We start from the raw sequence: 19,042 nt of genomic DNA, 5'->3' as shown, positions 1-19,042 counted from the left end.
AACACACACACACACACACACACACAGAGAGAGAACACAGACACACAGACACACACACACTCGCACACACCCTTTCCAAATGGCTTCCCATGGGTCATGCATGTGTGACAAATGCTAACTAGTCCATGGCCCATGCTTTATGTGGTGTGACAACAGCAGCCATAGGCAAAGCCAGCCACCCACCCACCCACCCACACACACACATCCTCCTCCTTCCTTTGCTGTTATGAAGCCATTAACTGCAGTGGCTGGAGAAAAGCATATGGATGTTCGCCACACGTGAACATACAGCAACACCCAGCTCGCACGACACACGAGTCATTTCTACAGGCTGCAGATCAGTGTTAAATTAGGGTACGCCACTCCTGCTAAACCTACTGTGGGCATGCAGACTACAGGGGGTGGTGTGTGCTGTGTGTGGACTGGGTACAAACTATGGGGGGCAGTGATGGTGGTGTGTAGCGTACAACTGAGTACAGACTACAGTACAGGGAGAGTGGTGGTGGTGGTGGTGTGTTGTGCGACTGTGGGCAGTGTTTTGGCGGCTGGATTGGTGAACTGTGGTGGCATGGCAGTGTCGGAGCACAGCTGAGGTGGGCACAGGAGGGGCAATGCCAGCCATTTGTGTGTTGATGCCCAATCCACTGCATTTAATGCTGCTCTGTTTTCACATTAGCGTTATCTGATGTTCCCCTAAGGCATCCATGGAGAGGGCTATTCTCTGCTCTGTCCATGGCCCATGTGGCATATAGCTAATTGGGTTGTTTGATAGTTTGCGTATCTTCACATCACATCAAAAATGTCCGACATTGATAAGAATAAAACAATCTGGAATAAAACGTTTCCCTATTGATGTAAATGTACTTTTCACACAGGCTGGAGCTGAAGCCTGCACTTTTTTAAAGAGAGGCCACCATATTGCCTGAACTAAACTGGAGCATTACATAAGAGTGATGCTCGACAATTCTCTGGAAGGTAACACTTATTGATTCTGAGAGACCTCACCTAAAAGAACCTCTAATTTTTCTGCGGTGTGTTATTTCAGCGAGATGAGGCAACGCAAGGCAAGGCGGGATCATCTATACAGCTCATTTCACACAGAATGTGCTTCACATATTAACTATTACTATTACCACTAGTGTGTAGTAGTAATACTATTCACATATTATATTATTATTATTACCACTAGTGTGTAGCAGTAATACTATTCACATATCAGCTATTACTATTCCCACTAGTGTGTAGCAGTAATACTATTATTCACATATTAACTATTACAGTACTATTACCACTAGTGTGTAGCAGTAATACTGTTCACATATGAACTAGAACTATTACCACTGGTGTATTATTATGCACTCTTTATTTGATTATATTTCTGAAGTAGGCATTTTGTATTCTGTATTATATTATTATTTGCTATTTTGTTATTATTCAAAATTCATCATTTGTAAAGCACTCTGGGTCAACCCTGTTGCATAGAATGTGCTATAAACTGACTTAGAAAGAACAGATCAAGACAAAAAAGAGATAAAAAACCCATGTAAAACAAACATAATAGACTAGAATAAAATAAAACACAATAGATAGGAGAATGTACAAAAGATATCTTTATCATTCTCTAGTTTCATACATCTGTTTAAGTAAAAGGCCTTCAGTGAATGCAAATAACTATAATGAGATGCAGCTGCAGCAAGAAGTTGTTTTTAACAGTGACCACTTAAAATAAACAGCCGGACTAATCAGTTAGCATCATCGGACGTAAAGGATTGTTCGAAGCCATAAAGGGTGCGTGTGTGTGTGTGTGTGTGTGTGTGTGTGTGTGTGTGTGGGGGGGGGGGGGGGGGGGGGGGACTAATGCAGTGTTTATGCAGAGTCCAGCGTGTGGGGTAATCTAATAAACATGACCTGCCCCTGTCTGGACAGAAAGAAAATAGGCGCACCGATAAACAGCGGAGATGGGTGGAGGGATGTCACTGCTGAATGACTGGACGACTGAATGACTGGAGACATATAGCTGGTCCATGGGAGACCCTGCCTTATATTGGTGGGCCGTCCAGGGAGTGTAGGGGAGAAAGGGGGGATGATTGAGAGACCGAGAGCGAGAAAGAGAGAGAGATATATGAAGAAGAGAGAAAATTAGTGGCAAAGAGAGTCAGAGAGCGAATGAGAGACCAAGACAGAGACAGGGAGAGAAAAGGAGAGAGAGAAAGGTGGACTGATGGAGAGATGGATAGAGAAGTGAGTGAAAAGAGAGAACGAGAAAGGGAGAGAGTCACCACAGGAGATGACTGACATCCATGAATATTTCACAGCCCTCATTTTCACAGAGGTGACAGCTATTAGGCCATCATGACTGATTCAAATCTATTCAGAGTGTCGCCTTATCGGAGCGCCTGACAAAATGGCAACAATTACACAAGAATGGACTCCTGATTAATCGCCCTGTAGGGTGACGGCAGAGACCTCATCCGCATTAGCGTTGCTTCAATGTTGCTTCTGTGTTACGTCAAAAACATACAATGCGGCATAACGGGTCTCGATCCTGGAAGGCAGGAAGAGACGTAAAAAAAAAAAAAGTCCTCCTTAGTCACTGTTATTACTATGTAATGAAGGTTGAATATATAACCTTCTCTAATGTGCCATAACACGTCATTATGTTAGTGAGCATCACTCTTAAACAGCTGTAAATATTAATTGTGTGTGGATGATGGGAAAGTCAGGGGTCTCTTTGCCCTTGCCAGAAGCTTTCTCACTGTGGGAAATTGAGGGAAAAAATGCAGCCTCGCAAAAATGTGCGGTTGCAGCAGCAGCAGCGGCGGCGGCGGTGGTGGTGGTGGTGGTGGCGGCATTGAGCTTTACAGATAATCAAGAGTAGGGACATGCAATGTGCTGAGCTGGACGTTTGTACTTCTGACAGGCAGAGCCTTGTTCAAAGGTGGTGTGGAGGGAGAATACACTCGCTTTTTCTGCCTGCTGGTTTCAAACGAGTTAAAGAGGAGCTTGGCAAAGAGAGAGAGAGAGAGAGAGAGAGAGAGAGAGAGAGAGAAAGAGAGAGAGAGAGGGATGGAGAAAGCATGAGGGAGCGAGAGTGGAAAGTGGGAGCATAAGAGAGAAGAAGAGGGATGGGCAAATGAGATGAAGGGACAGAATCAGAATGAGAGGATAAAAAACAAAAGAAAGGAATGCAGGGAGAGAGAGAGAGAGAGAGAGAGTCAGAGAGATGCGGAGAGGGAGGAAAAATACAGGATGAAGCAGAAAAGAAAATGGAGAGAGGGAGGTCTAGAGAGAATTACAGGGGTTAAGGAGAGCACAGATCAAGTCAATGAGTCAGAGAGAGAAGGGGAGAGATAGAAAGCGAGGGAGGCAGGGGGAAGAAAAGAGAGAAAGAGAGAGGGGAGATAGACATAGGCTGAGAGAGAGACGGGGAAAGAGACAGATAATGAGAAAAAGAGAAAGAGGGGAAAGAAAGAGGGATGGGGAAAGAGAGCGAGAGAAGGAGAATAGGGTACAGAAACGATAGCGAGAAAGAGAAAGAGAGAGAGAGGGGGAAGAAAGAGGGATGGTAAAAAGAGCAAGAGAAGGAGAAATAAAGAGAGTACAGAAAAGATAGCAAGAAAGACAAAAAGAAAGAGAGAGAGAAAGAGAGCGAGAGAGAGAGAGAGAGGGAGAGAGAGAGAGAGAGAGAGAGAGAGGGAGCAGCACAAGTAGTGCCAGTCCCAGGCGCAGGGGCCCAGGCTGAGGCGAGGTGGTGAGGTGGCGAGGTGACTCCACAGTACCTCTTCCTGGTCCAACATGTAGAGCTGATTTCCAGAGGTCACACGCACACGGGGGTCCCAGCCAGGGTGGTCGTAGGAGGGAGCAGCGAAGGAGGGGGCGTGGGAGCGATAGGAGGGGGGGACAGCACACCTCGCATCTGAGGGAGGGACACACACACACACACACACACACAGGGAGAAAGAAAGAGAAGGGAGGCAGGGGGTTAGTGAGTACAAAACAGCTCAAGAAGAGGAGGAGAAAACGTGAGGGAGAGAGAGAGAGAGAGAGAGAGAGAGAGAAGAAAGGCACTTCCAGACTCAACAGTAAAAATGATGGTTGTCTGTGCAGACAGAGATATAAGACAGTAAAAAGGGTACAGTGAAAGAGATGTGTTTAGAGACCGTGGAAAATCACACCTGAGATGACTGACCTTGAATTCAAAATAGCTGCTTGAGTTCTGACATTAAAATAAAATCAGTGGGAACGCTATTCTATTCCTGGCCCCCTTTAAAACAGCAATATTACAGTGTGTTACGCAACGGCAATTAACCGCACAACAGCTTATTCTCTGGGTGACAAACAGGCCCATTACTGCTTATTGACTAAAACACCACAGAACAATGCAAGAATATATTGCACCAGAAGAAAAGGCAAATTATCACACGGCGAGCTAAACATCATGAAGACATTACCGGGCCTATTTCATACGCAGCGCGTCGTAGGCATTGCAGGGACAGTTCTCCCGTAATGGGTCCACAGCGCAAGGGCTTCCTCTGCCTGAGGTCGCTTTGGTTTCGTGTTTATATTCGGAAAATACTTCTCTAAAATGTGTGTGCGTGTGTGTGTGTGTGTGTGTGTGGGGGGGGGGGGGGGGGGGGGGGTGAAATGGCATATTCGCTGTGTTTCTGCAGAGGGGCTTGGGGTTGTGTGCTGAAGGATGACAGCCACACACACACGCACGCACGCACGCACGCACACACACACACAAACCTTCATCTTCACACTGGGTGACAAACCCAGGGAGCAGGAAGCAAGCCTTCTCCATCCCTACACTGTCCCTGCCATGTCGGCGGCACACAGCCACACACACACACACACACACACACACACACACACACACACACACACACACACACACACACACACACACGCACCACCCCCTACGCCACCCTCCTCACCTCTGGCCTCTCCCCTGACCACTAGCAGTCGGGACAGATGGCCGCCTTACAGACACCCGCCTGCCACGGACACCGGGCTGTGCCGTCAAAATGACAAAGGCATGAGGCAGAGACAGAGACGGAGAGAGAGAGAGAGGGAGGGAGGGAGATGGAGGGAGAGGGAGAGGGAGGGATGGATGGAGGGAGAGGGAGAGGGAGGGATGGATGGAGGGAGGGAGACAGACAGAGGCAGAGAGGGAGGGTGGAGAGCCAGTGAGAGAGGGACAGGCAGGAAAAGGAGGGACATAACTAAGACAAGAGAGATAGAGAGACAGAGCATTAGCAGAGCGACAGAGAGACAGAGAGATAGAGCAGAGCAGAGACAGAGAGATAGAAAGACAGAGAGAGACAGGCCGAGGTGGTAAAAAGTGTTCCATTGTAGGGCAAAAAGTGTTCCGTGGTGGTCAAGATGACCTTGTCACAAAGGGAGAGAGAAGGAGAGAGAGATAAGACAAAGTGATAGAAACAGAAGGAGGGACAAGGGAAACGGAGGAGGAGGAGAGAGGGTGAGGGCCAAGGAAAGAGAGAAAAGGCAAGAGAAACCGAACGACAGAACGACAGATAGAGAGGGAGGGAGGGAGAAACAGATAGAGACAGCCAAGGAGTGAGACCAAAGAGAGACACAGCGGAGGAGAGAAAGAAGGAGGGAGCTGAAGAAGGAGAGGAGGCCAGAGCTCTCTCTCTCTCCCTCCCTCTCCCCCCTCTCTCTCTCCCCCTCTCTCTCTCTCTCTCTGCCGGCGTGTGCAGTGTGAGGCGATGGCGAGTGTTGGCCATGTTGGCGTACCCGTCTCTTCCTTCCCTAGCTGACTGCTTCATCTGCCTTCACTAATTATCTCTCCGGCTTGTCCTCGCTCCCCGTCTGCGAGAAAACCACATCACAGCACAGCACAGCCCCGCCAGCCAGCAACATCCACATCGCACAGAGAGAGGGAGAAACACAGAAAGAGCGTTAAATCCTCCACATTTAGCATGTTAGAATCAATGCATCCTACACTGGTGTATGCCAGTGTCACCAGTGGCACTCATCCAAACATACTAGTATGTACAGAAGGGGGAAACCAAACATGCACAGGATATGTGTACATACAATAAGTGGACATTTGAGTTGAAAACGTGTGACTATGACTGGGTGTTAGCACTGTGCACAGTACAAAGGCAATGGTCCCAGGCTGCTGCGGTACAGCATGCTACCTGCAGAGCACTTAGTGATTCCTCCTCACTGTGGAGTCAGTCAACGTGGACACACACACACACACACACACACACACACACACACACACGCACACACACACACACACACACACACTTTCACACACATGTGCACAAACAAACATACGCACACACGCACATTCACACATTCAGACAAGCACACACAATACATAAGGGTAGTATAGTATAACAATCAGGATAAGTGCTTGTAATTTTCTGCTCACATGTCTGTGTACTGTACGTCAAACTATACATCTAGACTTAAAGCACCCTGACTTCACCCTGTGAGGAAGCACAAAAATACCATTTGTTGGCAAAACATCCTTTAGTCATTTTCATCCTCAAAATAAAGCCTACTAAATGTGCAACACTTCACAACACATTAGTTTAACTCAATTTTACTGTGGGCAGAATTATCTCCCAGAATGCTGAGGTGCAGCATGCTGCCTGCTACACTTCCTGCTCACTGTGAAGTCACTCAACATGGCCACACACACAGACACACACACAGGCGCGCGCGAACACACACACCCCACACAGACACGCACATGTGCACACCGACACACACACACACACACACATCACTTACTCACACATGCACATACACACATTCAAATATACACACACACGCAAACACACACGCACACACACACACACAGCGGAGTGCCACCGTGCTGTCCATCTGACACGGAGCCAGATTAAATCACTTCTGCCTTGAAAATTGCTTGTCACATCCCGGCTCTCTCCCCTGTTCCGCCCCCCGCAACGCCCGCCTCCCTCCGCGTGCCTCCTTCCCCTCCTATCAGCCGCAGAGACGCTGATGTGTTTGGTCTTGATTGCGCACAGAAAGCTGTCCTCATAAATAAATGACTGAGAGGTAATGAGCTAAAGACGAAAGAGGGAAAGAATGTTTGGAAACTCACACACAGGCTTACAAACACACACAAACACACACACACACACACAGACAGACACACACACATACACACACAGACACACACACATACTGCACACACACACATACAGACACACACACACACACATACAGACACACACATACACATACAGACACACACGCACACACACACACACACACACACTTGTATGCAATAAGAGTAGGCAATAAAGGCCCATTGCTAATTTCAGCAGCCAGCCCCACTATAAAGTAGCGGTGGTTGAAAATAGCTTGGTGAGGCTGCAGTGCTATTGCAGAGGGTTTGGTGTGCAGGATCTGGGTCTGGAGCAGCAGACCTCTCCTAATTAAGGCAGAAAGAATGAGACCCACTGGGGGCATCAACACAAGTGCACTTACTTGGAGCTGAACAACTTTCTGCTTTTATTTTGTCCCAAATGTAAAAATCGGACCGATACACCACTGATTATGTACAGTATATAAGGGATTACTCTGCATGCTTCTCCAGCTGTACATTCACTTTGAATAGGAAACCTGGACTGAGCCAGTACGTGAGTCAACACATTGCTTCAAAAAGACAGAGAAAGAGAGGGGTGTAATCTGATCAAATATCAATATGAGCAACTTTTCACTAAAATCCCAGACTCTGGTTTCACTTGTGCTGAGTCCCGCTGGGGGGCGGTGTTGGTGATGGCGTGAACACAGAGCTGGTAATGTGATATGAAAGGGTCCTGGACTGGTTGGCAAGGGGCACGTCGCCCAGACCTCAGCCCAGCAGGTGTGCCAATGCTCCACAGCCGGGCACCGGGCAGACCCCTCTCCGTGACTTGTGATTGGTGGCATGCCAACCCCCCCTCCTCTCTCCTTCTCTCTCTCTCTCTCTCTCTCTCTCTCTCTCTCTCTCTCTCTCTCTCTCTCTCTCTCTCTCTCTCTCTCTCTCTCTCTCGGTGACCGGTCAGCCTTACTCAACGTTGTCAGGAGTGCGCCTGACGAGGGGGGTAATGTTGATTACACACATCGCTGCTCTCCAAACAGCACTGAAAATAAAAGCACACAATCTCAGTGCGCTGGCCCCGGGCGGACTGTGTACACACACAAGAGGAAGCGTGACCTCTTTCGAGGCAGAGTGTGCTGTACAGTAAGCACGTGTTCCACGTTCCTGCGCCGCAATAAAGGCCGTTGGGGAACCACGGAGCACCGACTGATATCATTACTACAAAACCAACCAAAGAACCACAAGATGAAGCCGTTTGTGGTGAGGCAACGTTCTAGATAGAATCTACATGGGTTCCAGATCTAGGCTCTTCGCTCTATAGAATCTAGCTACTAGGTTCTATAGGATATAGGTTCTAGATTCTGTATGACATTATTACACAGCTCTTCAGAGTGCTGCAGAAAGTTCCTTTCACATGAATTTGCCTTCCCAACGTTCGGAGATCTGATACTTTTGTATAACAGACCACTATCAAGGAAAATGGGTTTTGTGCTTCCTATTCATGTCTTTCATCTCATTCCGCGAGCAGTTGGCTTGCTTATCGCAATGGAAAGTGGACATCAGCAAGTAATACGATGTCACCCAATATCTGAAACATTTGAGTTCTATATGTGTGGCGAATTCCTTCCTCAGCGGAAGCCACAGAACTGTAACAAAGTCGTTTTAAAAGACCCATTTTAAATTGAGTGAAGTTTCTTAACTCGTTTTGGCAAGTGGCCACGTAATAAGGCATGTTGTCCGCCGCTGGTCATTATCAGAAAACAAGTCCCCTCAGGACAAACCAAGTCCTATTCGCCACTGTCGGGACTTTTTTTTTATTTTTTATAATGACCAGCGGACAATACATTATCCTTACACAGAGCGCAAACCATCTAGCTCTACAGCCAGCTGCCAGACGATAAAAAATAATCAAACTTCAGATTGCTTCAGATCGGAACAAGTCCCACCAAGCCCTTAACATCAGGCATATGCCAGGAGGTGTCACCGAGCTGAAGCGATGTGCCCAGAGAGAAGGGGGCTGGAAAAGCAGGTGTTTGGCTTCACCTTCAAGGGAGATAAATCAGCACGCAGACGGGAGGCCGGGTATTGTGTGGCAGTCTGTGAGTAAAGAGGGGAGAGGGATGGGAGCGGGTGGAGGCTGGCAGGGCTGAGTTATGGAGGGACCTGATGAAGACAGGGCCTCCCTATTCCCACACCCAGCTGTGGCGCTGACATGGCTAACACAACCGACTCCAACAACAGGCCCCGGATGGTACACAAGTGTGTGTGTGTGTGTGTTTGCGTGTTTTTGTAGGAGAGAAACATTTTGTCCTCATGATTATATATCTGTGTATGTGTGTGTGTGCATTGTATATATGTGTGTGTAAGCATACAGTATATGCTACTTTGCATCATGACTATGTGTGTGAGTATTTGTGAACGTTCCAGTCTCTGTGGATCTGGCGGTGTGTGTGTGGGTGTGTGTGCGCGCGTGTGTGTGTTAGTGTGGCTGCACAAGCACAGTGCTGCCCTCCCCGATGGCACCGGCTTCCTGGCTGCGTCCCACCGCTTCCTGTCCTCCACACGGCGGCACTGTTGCTGCACTTTTCACACACTCACTCACTCACTGCGTGCCCCCTCTTCCCCATCTCCCCTCCCCAACTCCAGCTCACAGGAAACAAGGTTACTGCCCAAGAGATGTCACTTCCGAAACGCCCACTCTCGCTCGCGCTCGCTCTCTCGCGCACGCCCCCAGCCTATTGCCATGACAACCGAGAAAAGAATAGAATATAAGTGAGTGTTAAAGAGACGGATGATCAGAGAGGGAGAGAGAGGGGAAGGAGAGAGAGAGAGAGAGAGAGGAGTGTAGATGGACAAAAGAAGAAAGATGGAAAGACAGAAGGAAAGAAAGACAGAAAGATAGAGGGTGTAGAAACGAGTGGGAGAGAAAGTGAGAGACGGCAGGAGACTGACAGAGAGGAGAGGGGGAGAGGAGTGAAGTGAGAGAGAGAGAGAGGGGGACGTGTGTACATGTATGTGCGTGAGAAAGAAAGAAAGACAGAGAGAGAGAGGGAGAGAGAAGCGAGGGAGACAGAGAGAAGAAGAACAAGATAAATGAAGGGTTCTGAGAGGAAGAGAGAGGGAAGGAGGACACTTTTTTGGGAAAAAGGAGCCAACATCTTGTTCCCATAGCAACCTAGCCATCCATGCAATAGTGACTTGTTCCTCCCTCTCTCTTCCTCTCTCTCTCTCTCTTTCTTGCCTCTCCTCCTCTTCTCTCCACACCATGTATACCGGTAGGTATTTATATAAAAATATGATGAATGAGTCAAACAGATGAACTAATGCTTCTCTCCAAATCAGAGTGCTTCTGAAGCTGATGGAGTAGTTGGAGATGGATGGAGTTAGCACAAGTGTTCCAGTGACAGACTCAGTGGTGGAGAAGCGCGCGGAACGCAGAACGTGGTACAGGAAAGGTCATTATGACAGGGAACCAAATCCAACTTTTTCCTCCAAAACTCACTGGCAGCCTCCTCTCTCTCCACCATCTCTCCCTCCCTTCTCCCTCCATCTGTCTCTCAGCCCCCCCTCCTCTCTGCCCACCTCTTTCTCTCCCTCCCTCCCTCCCTCTCTCTCTCTCTCTCCAGCTCCACATGGCTCTTGTTCAATCTCTCTCTCCGTCTTTCCAGTCCTGCTGGTGTGTCGTTCGTTCATTCTGCACCTCTCCATTTTCTCGAGCTACTCTGCTGCGTCCCTCTCTCAGTCGTGGTCCCTTTTTCTGTCCGACTCTCTTTTCCATCCGTCTTTCCTCTCCTCTCACTCGTTCCCTCTTTCATGCCTTTTTTTTTCACACAGTTGCTGCAGGAGGCAGAGCCACTGGAGCAGAGAGAAGTGCCACGAGCTGAATGAAGTTTGCTTATTAGTAGAGCGCAGACACACAGACACACACACACACACACACACAGAGAGAGAGAGACACACACACACACACCACTCTTTCTCATCTCCCTATCAGCGGGAATATTTCCATCGGCCAGTGCGACCAGTTTCCACCTGACCCCCTCTGAGGTGGCTGTCCAGTTTTCTGTATTCATAAAGGCTGTAAAGGAGCCGGCCTGCTCACGTTACCCGCCGGTCAGTCAGCGCCGACACGGACGGCTGCACCGAGCCCACTGACATTCTTTGACACAAGCGAGAACACACACAGGCTCATGGAGAGAACGGTCTCTGTGTGTGTGTGGACATATGTGTAAGTATGACTGTGCAAGGACTCGTGACATGTGAGAATGCACACAACTTTTTATGAAGAGAAAGGAATGTGTGTGTATGTGTGTGTGTGTGTGTGTGTGTGTGTGTGTGAAAGAGTGTGTGTGTGTGTGTGAGCACACTTGTATGTATGTAAGTTTGCATTGGCACTTCCATCAACACGCGCATCTTCTTTCATGTCATCATGTGTGCGCAAGGCCCCGTGGAGAAAAAGCAGGTCGGGCTTTTGAGCTCCTCGGAGATAAAGAATAATTATAATTATCTGTCCTCAATCCAGAGATAGGCTCAGAACTGTGTCATTGTTTTATTACCCTGAGGGTTCTCAGTCACATACACCTTCGCTCCATCATCCTTTATGTGTGCTTGCTCGCACACACACACACACACACACACACAGACTGGAGCACACACACCGAGGCACAGAACACACACACACACACAGACTGAAGCACACACACTGAGGCACAGAACACACACACACACACACACACACTCCTACACACTGATGACTTGGGAGGCACCTGCCCTAACCAAAGAGCCTTTTTTCTTTGACAGAGAGCGAGCCCCGGTGGCGGTGGAAGATCACAGCGGTTCATTGGGCGGCTGCGTCTCAGGGCACGCCCTGGAGCTCCGCCTTTGAGCCCCGCGCCCACCCGCGTTCCGCCACCGACGGAGGGGTCACGGGAGCGGAGAGGAATGCTGTCACACGTCACTTCTGCCGCGGCACGACCGGGGCTGCTGTGACGAGGCCTGCGCCCCCCGGTCAGACAGCGGACGCTTAAACAGGCTCTCGATGCGAACGGCGTCGCTTACAGCGGCCACGAAAAGAGGTGCGCTATCAGAAGCCTGAGCCTGAAGGCGAACTCTGGTACAATGCATCAAATGGCAAATTTATGCAAAAAATTGTACATGGTCCCTGTAAGTGAATAAATATACGAATCCAAAAAAGCTTTAAAATATCACATCAATATTTATATTTTCAATGTTCCTCTTCTGCAGTATGCGGGGAGATTTTTCCCAGAGCATCTTGGTGATGTGCTGTGTATTTTTTGGGGAGAAGAATGTACTTCTTTTAGCATTTGTAGCACTTGGTGGGCTTGCTGCAAATGAGAGATGTGTTGCATGGGAAGTGTCATTTATGCAGGCGAAAAAATACACAGTTTAGGAGAGGTGCAACAAAACAGGGCGGTTGGGGGAGCTTTCACTGGCTGCCTACCTGTGAGATTAGAGCAGCGTGTGTGTGTGTGTGTGTGTGTGTGTGTGTGTGTGTGTTTGTGCATTTGTGTGTGTGTGTGTGTGTGTGTGTGTATGTGTGTGTGTGTGTGTGTGTGTGTGTGTGTGTGTGTGCGCGAATGTGTGCGTGTGTGAGAGAGAGTGTGTGTGTGTGTGTGTGTGTGCGTGTGTGTGTGTGTGTGTGTGTGTGTGTGTGTTCTCTCGTGGCGAAGGCAGATGGCATACTGTGGCTTCCAGGGCACTGCTTTGGCTTTGAATATCACCTCTTACACACTCCTCCGGAACAGAGCACCAACCAGGGCCTGCAGCCTCCCTCGTATGGCGCTTTTCTCCATCCATTACCCAGCCACTATACACATCTATAAGAGACCCTATATGGCCTATATGCTCTATGTCTTTTCAGAATGTAAACAACCCCCCCACACACTTTACAGAAATATATACATTAATGTGTCCCATGCCATGAATGTCAGCTAACATATTACCACTGACATTATTACCGACATTACACAGCCACTATATACACATACAGTATACAGTATAAGAGACCCTATATGGCCTATATATGCTCTGTCTTTTCAAAATTCAACCCCCCCCCCCCAACACACACTTTACAGAAATATATACATCAATGTGTCCCGTGCCATGAACGTCAGCTAACACATTAACACTGCCATTATTACTGACGTTATTAGCATTGGACTGAAAAGTCCACACATAGCCGTATAGAATGACTCCACTCCTAGACACAGTCCTACTTACAGTGTAAGGTAGAGCACAGCTCCACTGTATTAGAGCTACTGCATAAGAATGAGCCTTCCACAGCAGCTGAGCTGTAAAGAAGCCTGAGGAAGCCCTGCCTGTCTGAGCTGTACTGTGCTTTTCAGAGGGGCTTTGAGAGTGCTGGGTAAGGCCAATACTATGGCAGCCGAGTACACGCCATGTGGGATTTGTACTTGTGACCTTCTGGGCAACAAGAACATAGCTACATGGGGCACACTCTGTTTTTATACTGCATTGTGTGTGTGTGAGTGTGTGGTTGTGTGTGTGTGTGTATGTTTGACAGGGCATCTGTGGATGTGTGTTTGCATTTCGGTGTGTTTGTGCATGTATGCATGCATATGTGTGTGTGTGTGTGTGTGTGTGTGTGTGTGTGTGTGTGTGTGTGTGTGTGTGTGAGTAGGGAGTGATGTCATCAGGATACATTAAAACCGTGGCACAAACATGACCTGGAGGTGATTGGATGATGATGCTCCGTGTCGCTAAAGGGGAATAGACACGTGCCTACTACTGGCACCGCTGCTGGTACACACACACACACACACACACACAGTGCCGGTCTCCATCTGTGGCAGCCACGGTGAAGGAGGAAGCCAGCCTGCCAGCCTGCCATCCAGTAATAACCACCACTGGCAGATGATGTTTATTCATATAATTATCTTAAATGAAGGCTTAAACGAACACCTCAGATGATGTAGAGACGGAGCTAAGACTTGGGGCGAGGACCAATCCATCGCCTCGATCACTACACACACGACGAGGCGGGTCGGCCCAATGAGGTGGGCAAAAGGGAAAGAGAAATACTCACGTTTAAAAAGGGGGCCACAAACGACCACAGACTGTGTGAGTCATGCTATCCAGCAGATCACCTCCACTGCCCGCGGGATGGACTATGCCTCATGTAGTAGTCATGCGTAGTGCCAGTCGGGGGGGGGGGGGGGGGGGGGGGGGTTGGTACGAAAGTGCAAGGTGTGCTTATCCCGGGCTGTGTTATGCGGTTACGTTGTCAGTGCGGTAGCAGGGCCCTTGTTATATCGCTCAGTGAGTGAGCGCTGGAGATTGTGCTGCCAAGGGGATTCAGCTACGGCAGCCGCCCCGGTGCCTCTCACTCAGTGCGGGAGAAAACTAGCCGTGCTCTGCTCTGCTCTGCTCTCTGTCAGAACTGGAGAAAGCTAGCTGTCCTCTGCTCCTCCAGTGAACTGAAGTCTCTCTCAGTGTGATGGTGGTTACCTTCAGAGGGGAGGTGCACTAACACACACCGTACACTATCACAGGCCCATCAACAAACTTGCCTTTGCAGCACCACGGGTGTATTTGATTGGCCGACATATATATCGACAAATATCGACAATCTTTCACCAGGATTGAGGACTGCGCCTTTAAGTTGTCCTCTGCACTGTTAAGCTTGACGGTCTTCACGGTGTCAAGCCTCAACGGACTCAGTGTCGAGAGCACCAATCTCCATCTACTCTCTACAGTATACAGTACAGTAGAGTCTACACGACCTCAGTCTAGTCCTGAGATCTCTAATCTCCTCAAACGCTGAACGGTGAGAGCACGCACAGGTGCACCCGCCCTGCAGCTTCCATACCAACACCTCTCCGACTCATTTCCTCAAATTACAAATTGCACGCCGGTCTCGCCTTTTACTTTTCGCCCGGGCTACGTCTGACCCGACGCTCGTCAGTTTGCCTCCGCCGCTAAATGTCAGCGAGCATTTATTCCTACAGCGGTCCTGACGACGCCATTTCTCTAACAGCTCCCCACATCAGCCGCTGACCTCAGAGCACGACTAAGAGCGTCCGGCGGGTTTCCTTCAGCAAAGTGAAAGGCCCCGTACTGTAACTGCACCGAGCTGCCTTTCTGGAATTAAAAAAAAAAATGGATTGGTTTCAGAATACTCTTTTAGACTCCTCGTCTAAACGATTATCACTCAGCCTGAGTTGGTATGCATTAACGTGATCTAAACTACAGCTGAGTGATGGATACCATTTGGATGTCTGTGTGTGTGTCTGAAAAAAAAAACTCGCAATGAAGCAACATTTCTATGTTCCATAGTGTTGAGGGCCAATATCTAGGCTACTCATGCCTCTCAGTCCAGCTCAGCTCTGCTCTGTCCAGCCCCAGCGCTTGGCCGTGAGCTGCACGTGACCCGGTGCTCTTGGATCCGCGCGTTGACCACACACACTCTAGGCCCTCGGTCTGGCTGGAGCATCCGACATAGCGCACATACTGTACGGGCTTGGCGGGCGAAAGCCTGCCAACACAGTCAAACCAGACGTGCCTTCAAACACCCCCATTCCAATAACAGAATAAGGGAATATCTGGATTCTCACTCACTCACTGTTTGCAACCAAAAAAAAGTTGCCTGCCCAGTCACTTTAGGCAGAGTGACCTCCAACTGTTACTGATGGAACATTCCCCCTCTCGGAGATGGTGCTGTCCGTATTGGTGTTGGACTCTCCTAGACTGGGCCCCCTGCTGGCAGCACTTAGTTAGCACATCAGAGGACTCGCTGTTCAGACAATGCCCGGACAGTGGGGTGTTACTGGCACCTGGAACAGATCTGGACAGGACCGCAAGAGCAAGGCCTCCATCGCAAATAGAGAGTACTGTTGCTCTTAACCCACATGACACTCCAGGACAGTATCAGGACAATATGAAAAGAAATTTACTGGATTTAGTTGCTGTGAGTGTTCATTTAGATATATAGTATTTACTTGAATTGATTGTGATAAGTGAATCCAGAAAATAGAATACATATAGTCATATAGTCAGTCTGTAGCACCCCAGGAAACAGACCTGACTGAGCTCCATTCATTCCTCTGAAGGGGTGACTGTGGGCTCGCTCCATGCCGCCTCTTAGCCTCCGTGTGGAGCTCTGCTGCTGACTGGACCTTACCCTGGGCGTCCACCTGCACATGGGCTGAGAGGCCACGCAGGAGGCCCTTCTGAGGAGCCTCACGAGAGCAGGGTGGGTGTGTGTGTGTGTGTGTGTGTGTGTTGCAAAGGTGACAGTGTGCCAAACAAATCAAATCCATGCTCCTGCATCAATGAGTTGACTGGTTAAGATAGTGTATGTAAGGCTATGGTCAGAGCCACTGGGTTTGTTTCACACCTGAGACCTGCACTTTTCTGAGCACACTGAATGGCCACAAGAGGACTATCAAAATCTGCTGAATTCCACTTTTTCCTCAACAAAACAGAATATTTTCTTTATGGTGACATCCATGCAGCTCATAATACAGTACATGTTTTGTTACTGTCTCTTATAATCATACCAAGCCACTGTTTGTTTTCCAATATCAGTCCACTTCCGATGTCTGTTCCGGTGTTTTCCATAATTGTCATTGTGTGATTAAGGTTATTCACAAAAATGGGACTAAAAAACACAAGCTCATCATTTGTATAGACTACCTTAGCAAAGAATGTAGCACAGCTACTACTGTATATAGTGGCCATTTCACATTTTAAACTAATTTTATGTAAGAGGTAATGTTCCAACTCTAGTGAATTGACATGGCATGCTAGCTACATCTTGAGATCACTCCCTGAGCATCTGATCAGCGAGTCTGCTGTTTGTAACTGGGTCTACTGGTCCAAACTGCTCTGGGCTTCTCAAAGAAAACGAGCCCAGGAGAGAAGGCAGCTTGGGATAAATGGGAGTTGGATCCATATAGGGAATTGAGGACTGTTTTCCAAACCATGCCAACGGCAAGTGGCATCGATGGAACGCTCGTTAAGCGAACAGGACGACTGGGCCTCACTCTCATGTGTTATAGGTAAACAACTGATTTCCTGGAGAATTCGTACACAAGTGTCCCAGATGTGCTGCACCAAAAGTTAATATTTAACTTGCTCCTTCCTCCCTTTGATCTGATCCAGCCAATATCTGACTGGGACGCTCGCTCTGTCTTCATCACTATCTCTCCCTCCTCCCTCTCTCTCTCTCTCTCTCTCTCTCTCTCTCTCTCTCTCTCTCTCTCTGTTTAACTGTCCACTACCTTGTCTAACGTTCTCCAACACACACAATCTGTCTTTATCCGTCTGTCTGTTGCTCTCTCTCTCTCTCTCTCCTCTCATGCAATCACCCAATCAGCTGTAGCAGCACTGTTCGTCAGCACTTCAGAGCAGCCTCTATAGCTGCACTCGTACAAGTGCAAAGGGAGACTGACTGACTGAATGAATGAATGGAGACTCCAGATAGACGTTCCATTAATCAAAGTGCATTCTTAAAAACGCTGCAGTCAACTGCGGCCATGTACCGTTACACCACCGTTGTCACCGTCACTTTATTCCGAAACACCGCTTTAATTAAGCTTGATCCTAGTACGTAGACGTGGAAAAAAACTCATCCCTTGTGCACTGAGCCAACCTTATGCTATTATTCCTCTCTGACACTTTTTTCATTTCCTTGGAATTGGCTCGGTCCTCCACACCAGAGTATCAGGCCCATATCACCCCTGCATTGAGAGCTTACTTTTACATAATGTGACCCATGCAATGGTTCACCGACAGTAATATCCAACACGCCACCTTTTGAGAACTGCAGGCTGGCATAGTTTCTGACTCGCGATGCCCGCAAGACCCAACAAATCTTGTTGAATTCTGCTATTTTCAGCCGGAGTGATTATGGAGCCCCTAACAACAAATAGCCTCTCTCGTTTTCAACACATCCATATTTCAAGGCAATATTTCCTATGAATACCCTCTTCTGCTGCCTTCCTAAGGCTGCGTTTTTAAGGAACGGAGCGCTACCCCACTCCGCTCTCAGATTGGCACACTTAACCATCACTAAGTGAAAAGCTTGCCAAAGAAACCTACACAACAGACTCTGAAAATTCGATTAAGCCTCAGTACCCATTCCCTCCACACAACCCTCTTCTTTTGAGTCCTTCTATAATTAACTATAAAAAGGCCATAATAGTTGAACGTGAATGTCAACTTTTCATTTGAAATTAAGGGTTAAAACACAAGCGAAAGCATGCATATTCAATGATGTGACCCATACAGGACAGGGGATACAAGCATACCTAGCCTACACAAACACACAATTAATACACACATATGCACTGCACCATGAACACAGGCCTTCAGTGCACACACACACACACACACACACTGTTAATGTTTAGAGGGTGTAAATGCCAAGTTAACACATGCATAATGCCTTTTACACATTTACATGCATCCACATGCAACAGCAACAGTATGTGGAACACCCACACTCACTAGTTCTCAGCTTATTTAAGGACTTCTTGACCTCTCACACTTTGGCAGTAGTAGTTGTGCCCTAAGACTAGACTAAGGGCTGGATAAGATCTCCATCTCATGGGCTCCAGCAACTTCTACCTGAATGTCCAACTCAAAGTGGTGGAGGAGGTGGTTTGCATGACACTATGCACATATGCACATATTTGTCTATCTGCCAACAACTTTGAGAGCATGTATACTGGGTTCCAATATCTACCATGCCTCACTTATTAGTCTAGTTTAATTCAAATGCGTTTCTAGTCAGCCATACACAGCATGTCCTCATTTAGAAAATGACTGACATTAGGAGTCTGAAAGACTTTTGGTCATTATTTTTTTGGAAACTTTATGTATTTAGGGCAGTTGAGATGAAGTAATTGGGAGAGATAGATTGGAAAGGATCAGAAAATGACCGTAGGTCTGAATTGAGGCCAAGAC

At 48.1% G+C, this 19,042-nt stretch overlaps 1 protein-coding gene across 1 annotated transcript in view; it reads right to left on the bottom strand.

Moving 5' to 3' along the window:
• Positions 1-19,042, bottom strand: part of syngap1b (synaptic Ras GTPase activating protein 1b) — a 98,470-nt gene that overhangs the window by 74,127 nt on the left and 5,301 nt on the right. Inside the window, exon 2 of the mRNA XM_062539697.1 lies at positions 3,780-3,916. Coding sequence (XP_062395681.1) covers positions 3,780-3,916 — 137 coding nt within the window. The remainder of the gene's footprint in view (positions 1-3,779; positions 3,917-19,042) is intronic.

The sequence above is a fragment of the Sardina pilchardus genome, chromosome 6, assembly GCF_963854185.1.
Source record: "Sardina pilchardus chromosome 6, fSarPil1.1, whole genome shotgun sequence".
Taxonomy (NCBI): Eukaryota; Metazoa; Chordata; class Actinopteri; order Clupeiformes; family Clupeidae; genus Sardina; species Sardina pilchardus.
This window is presented reverse-complemented; position numbering and strand designations above follow the sequence as displayed.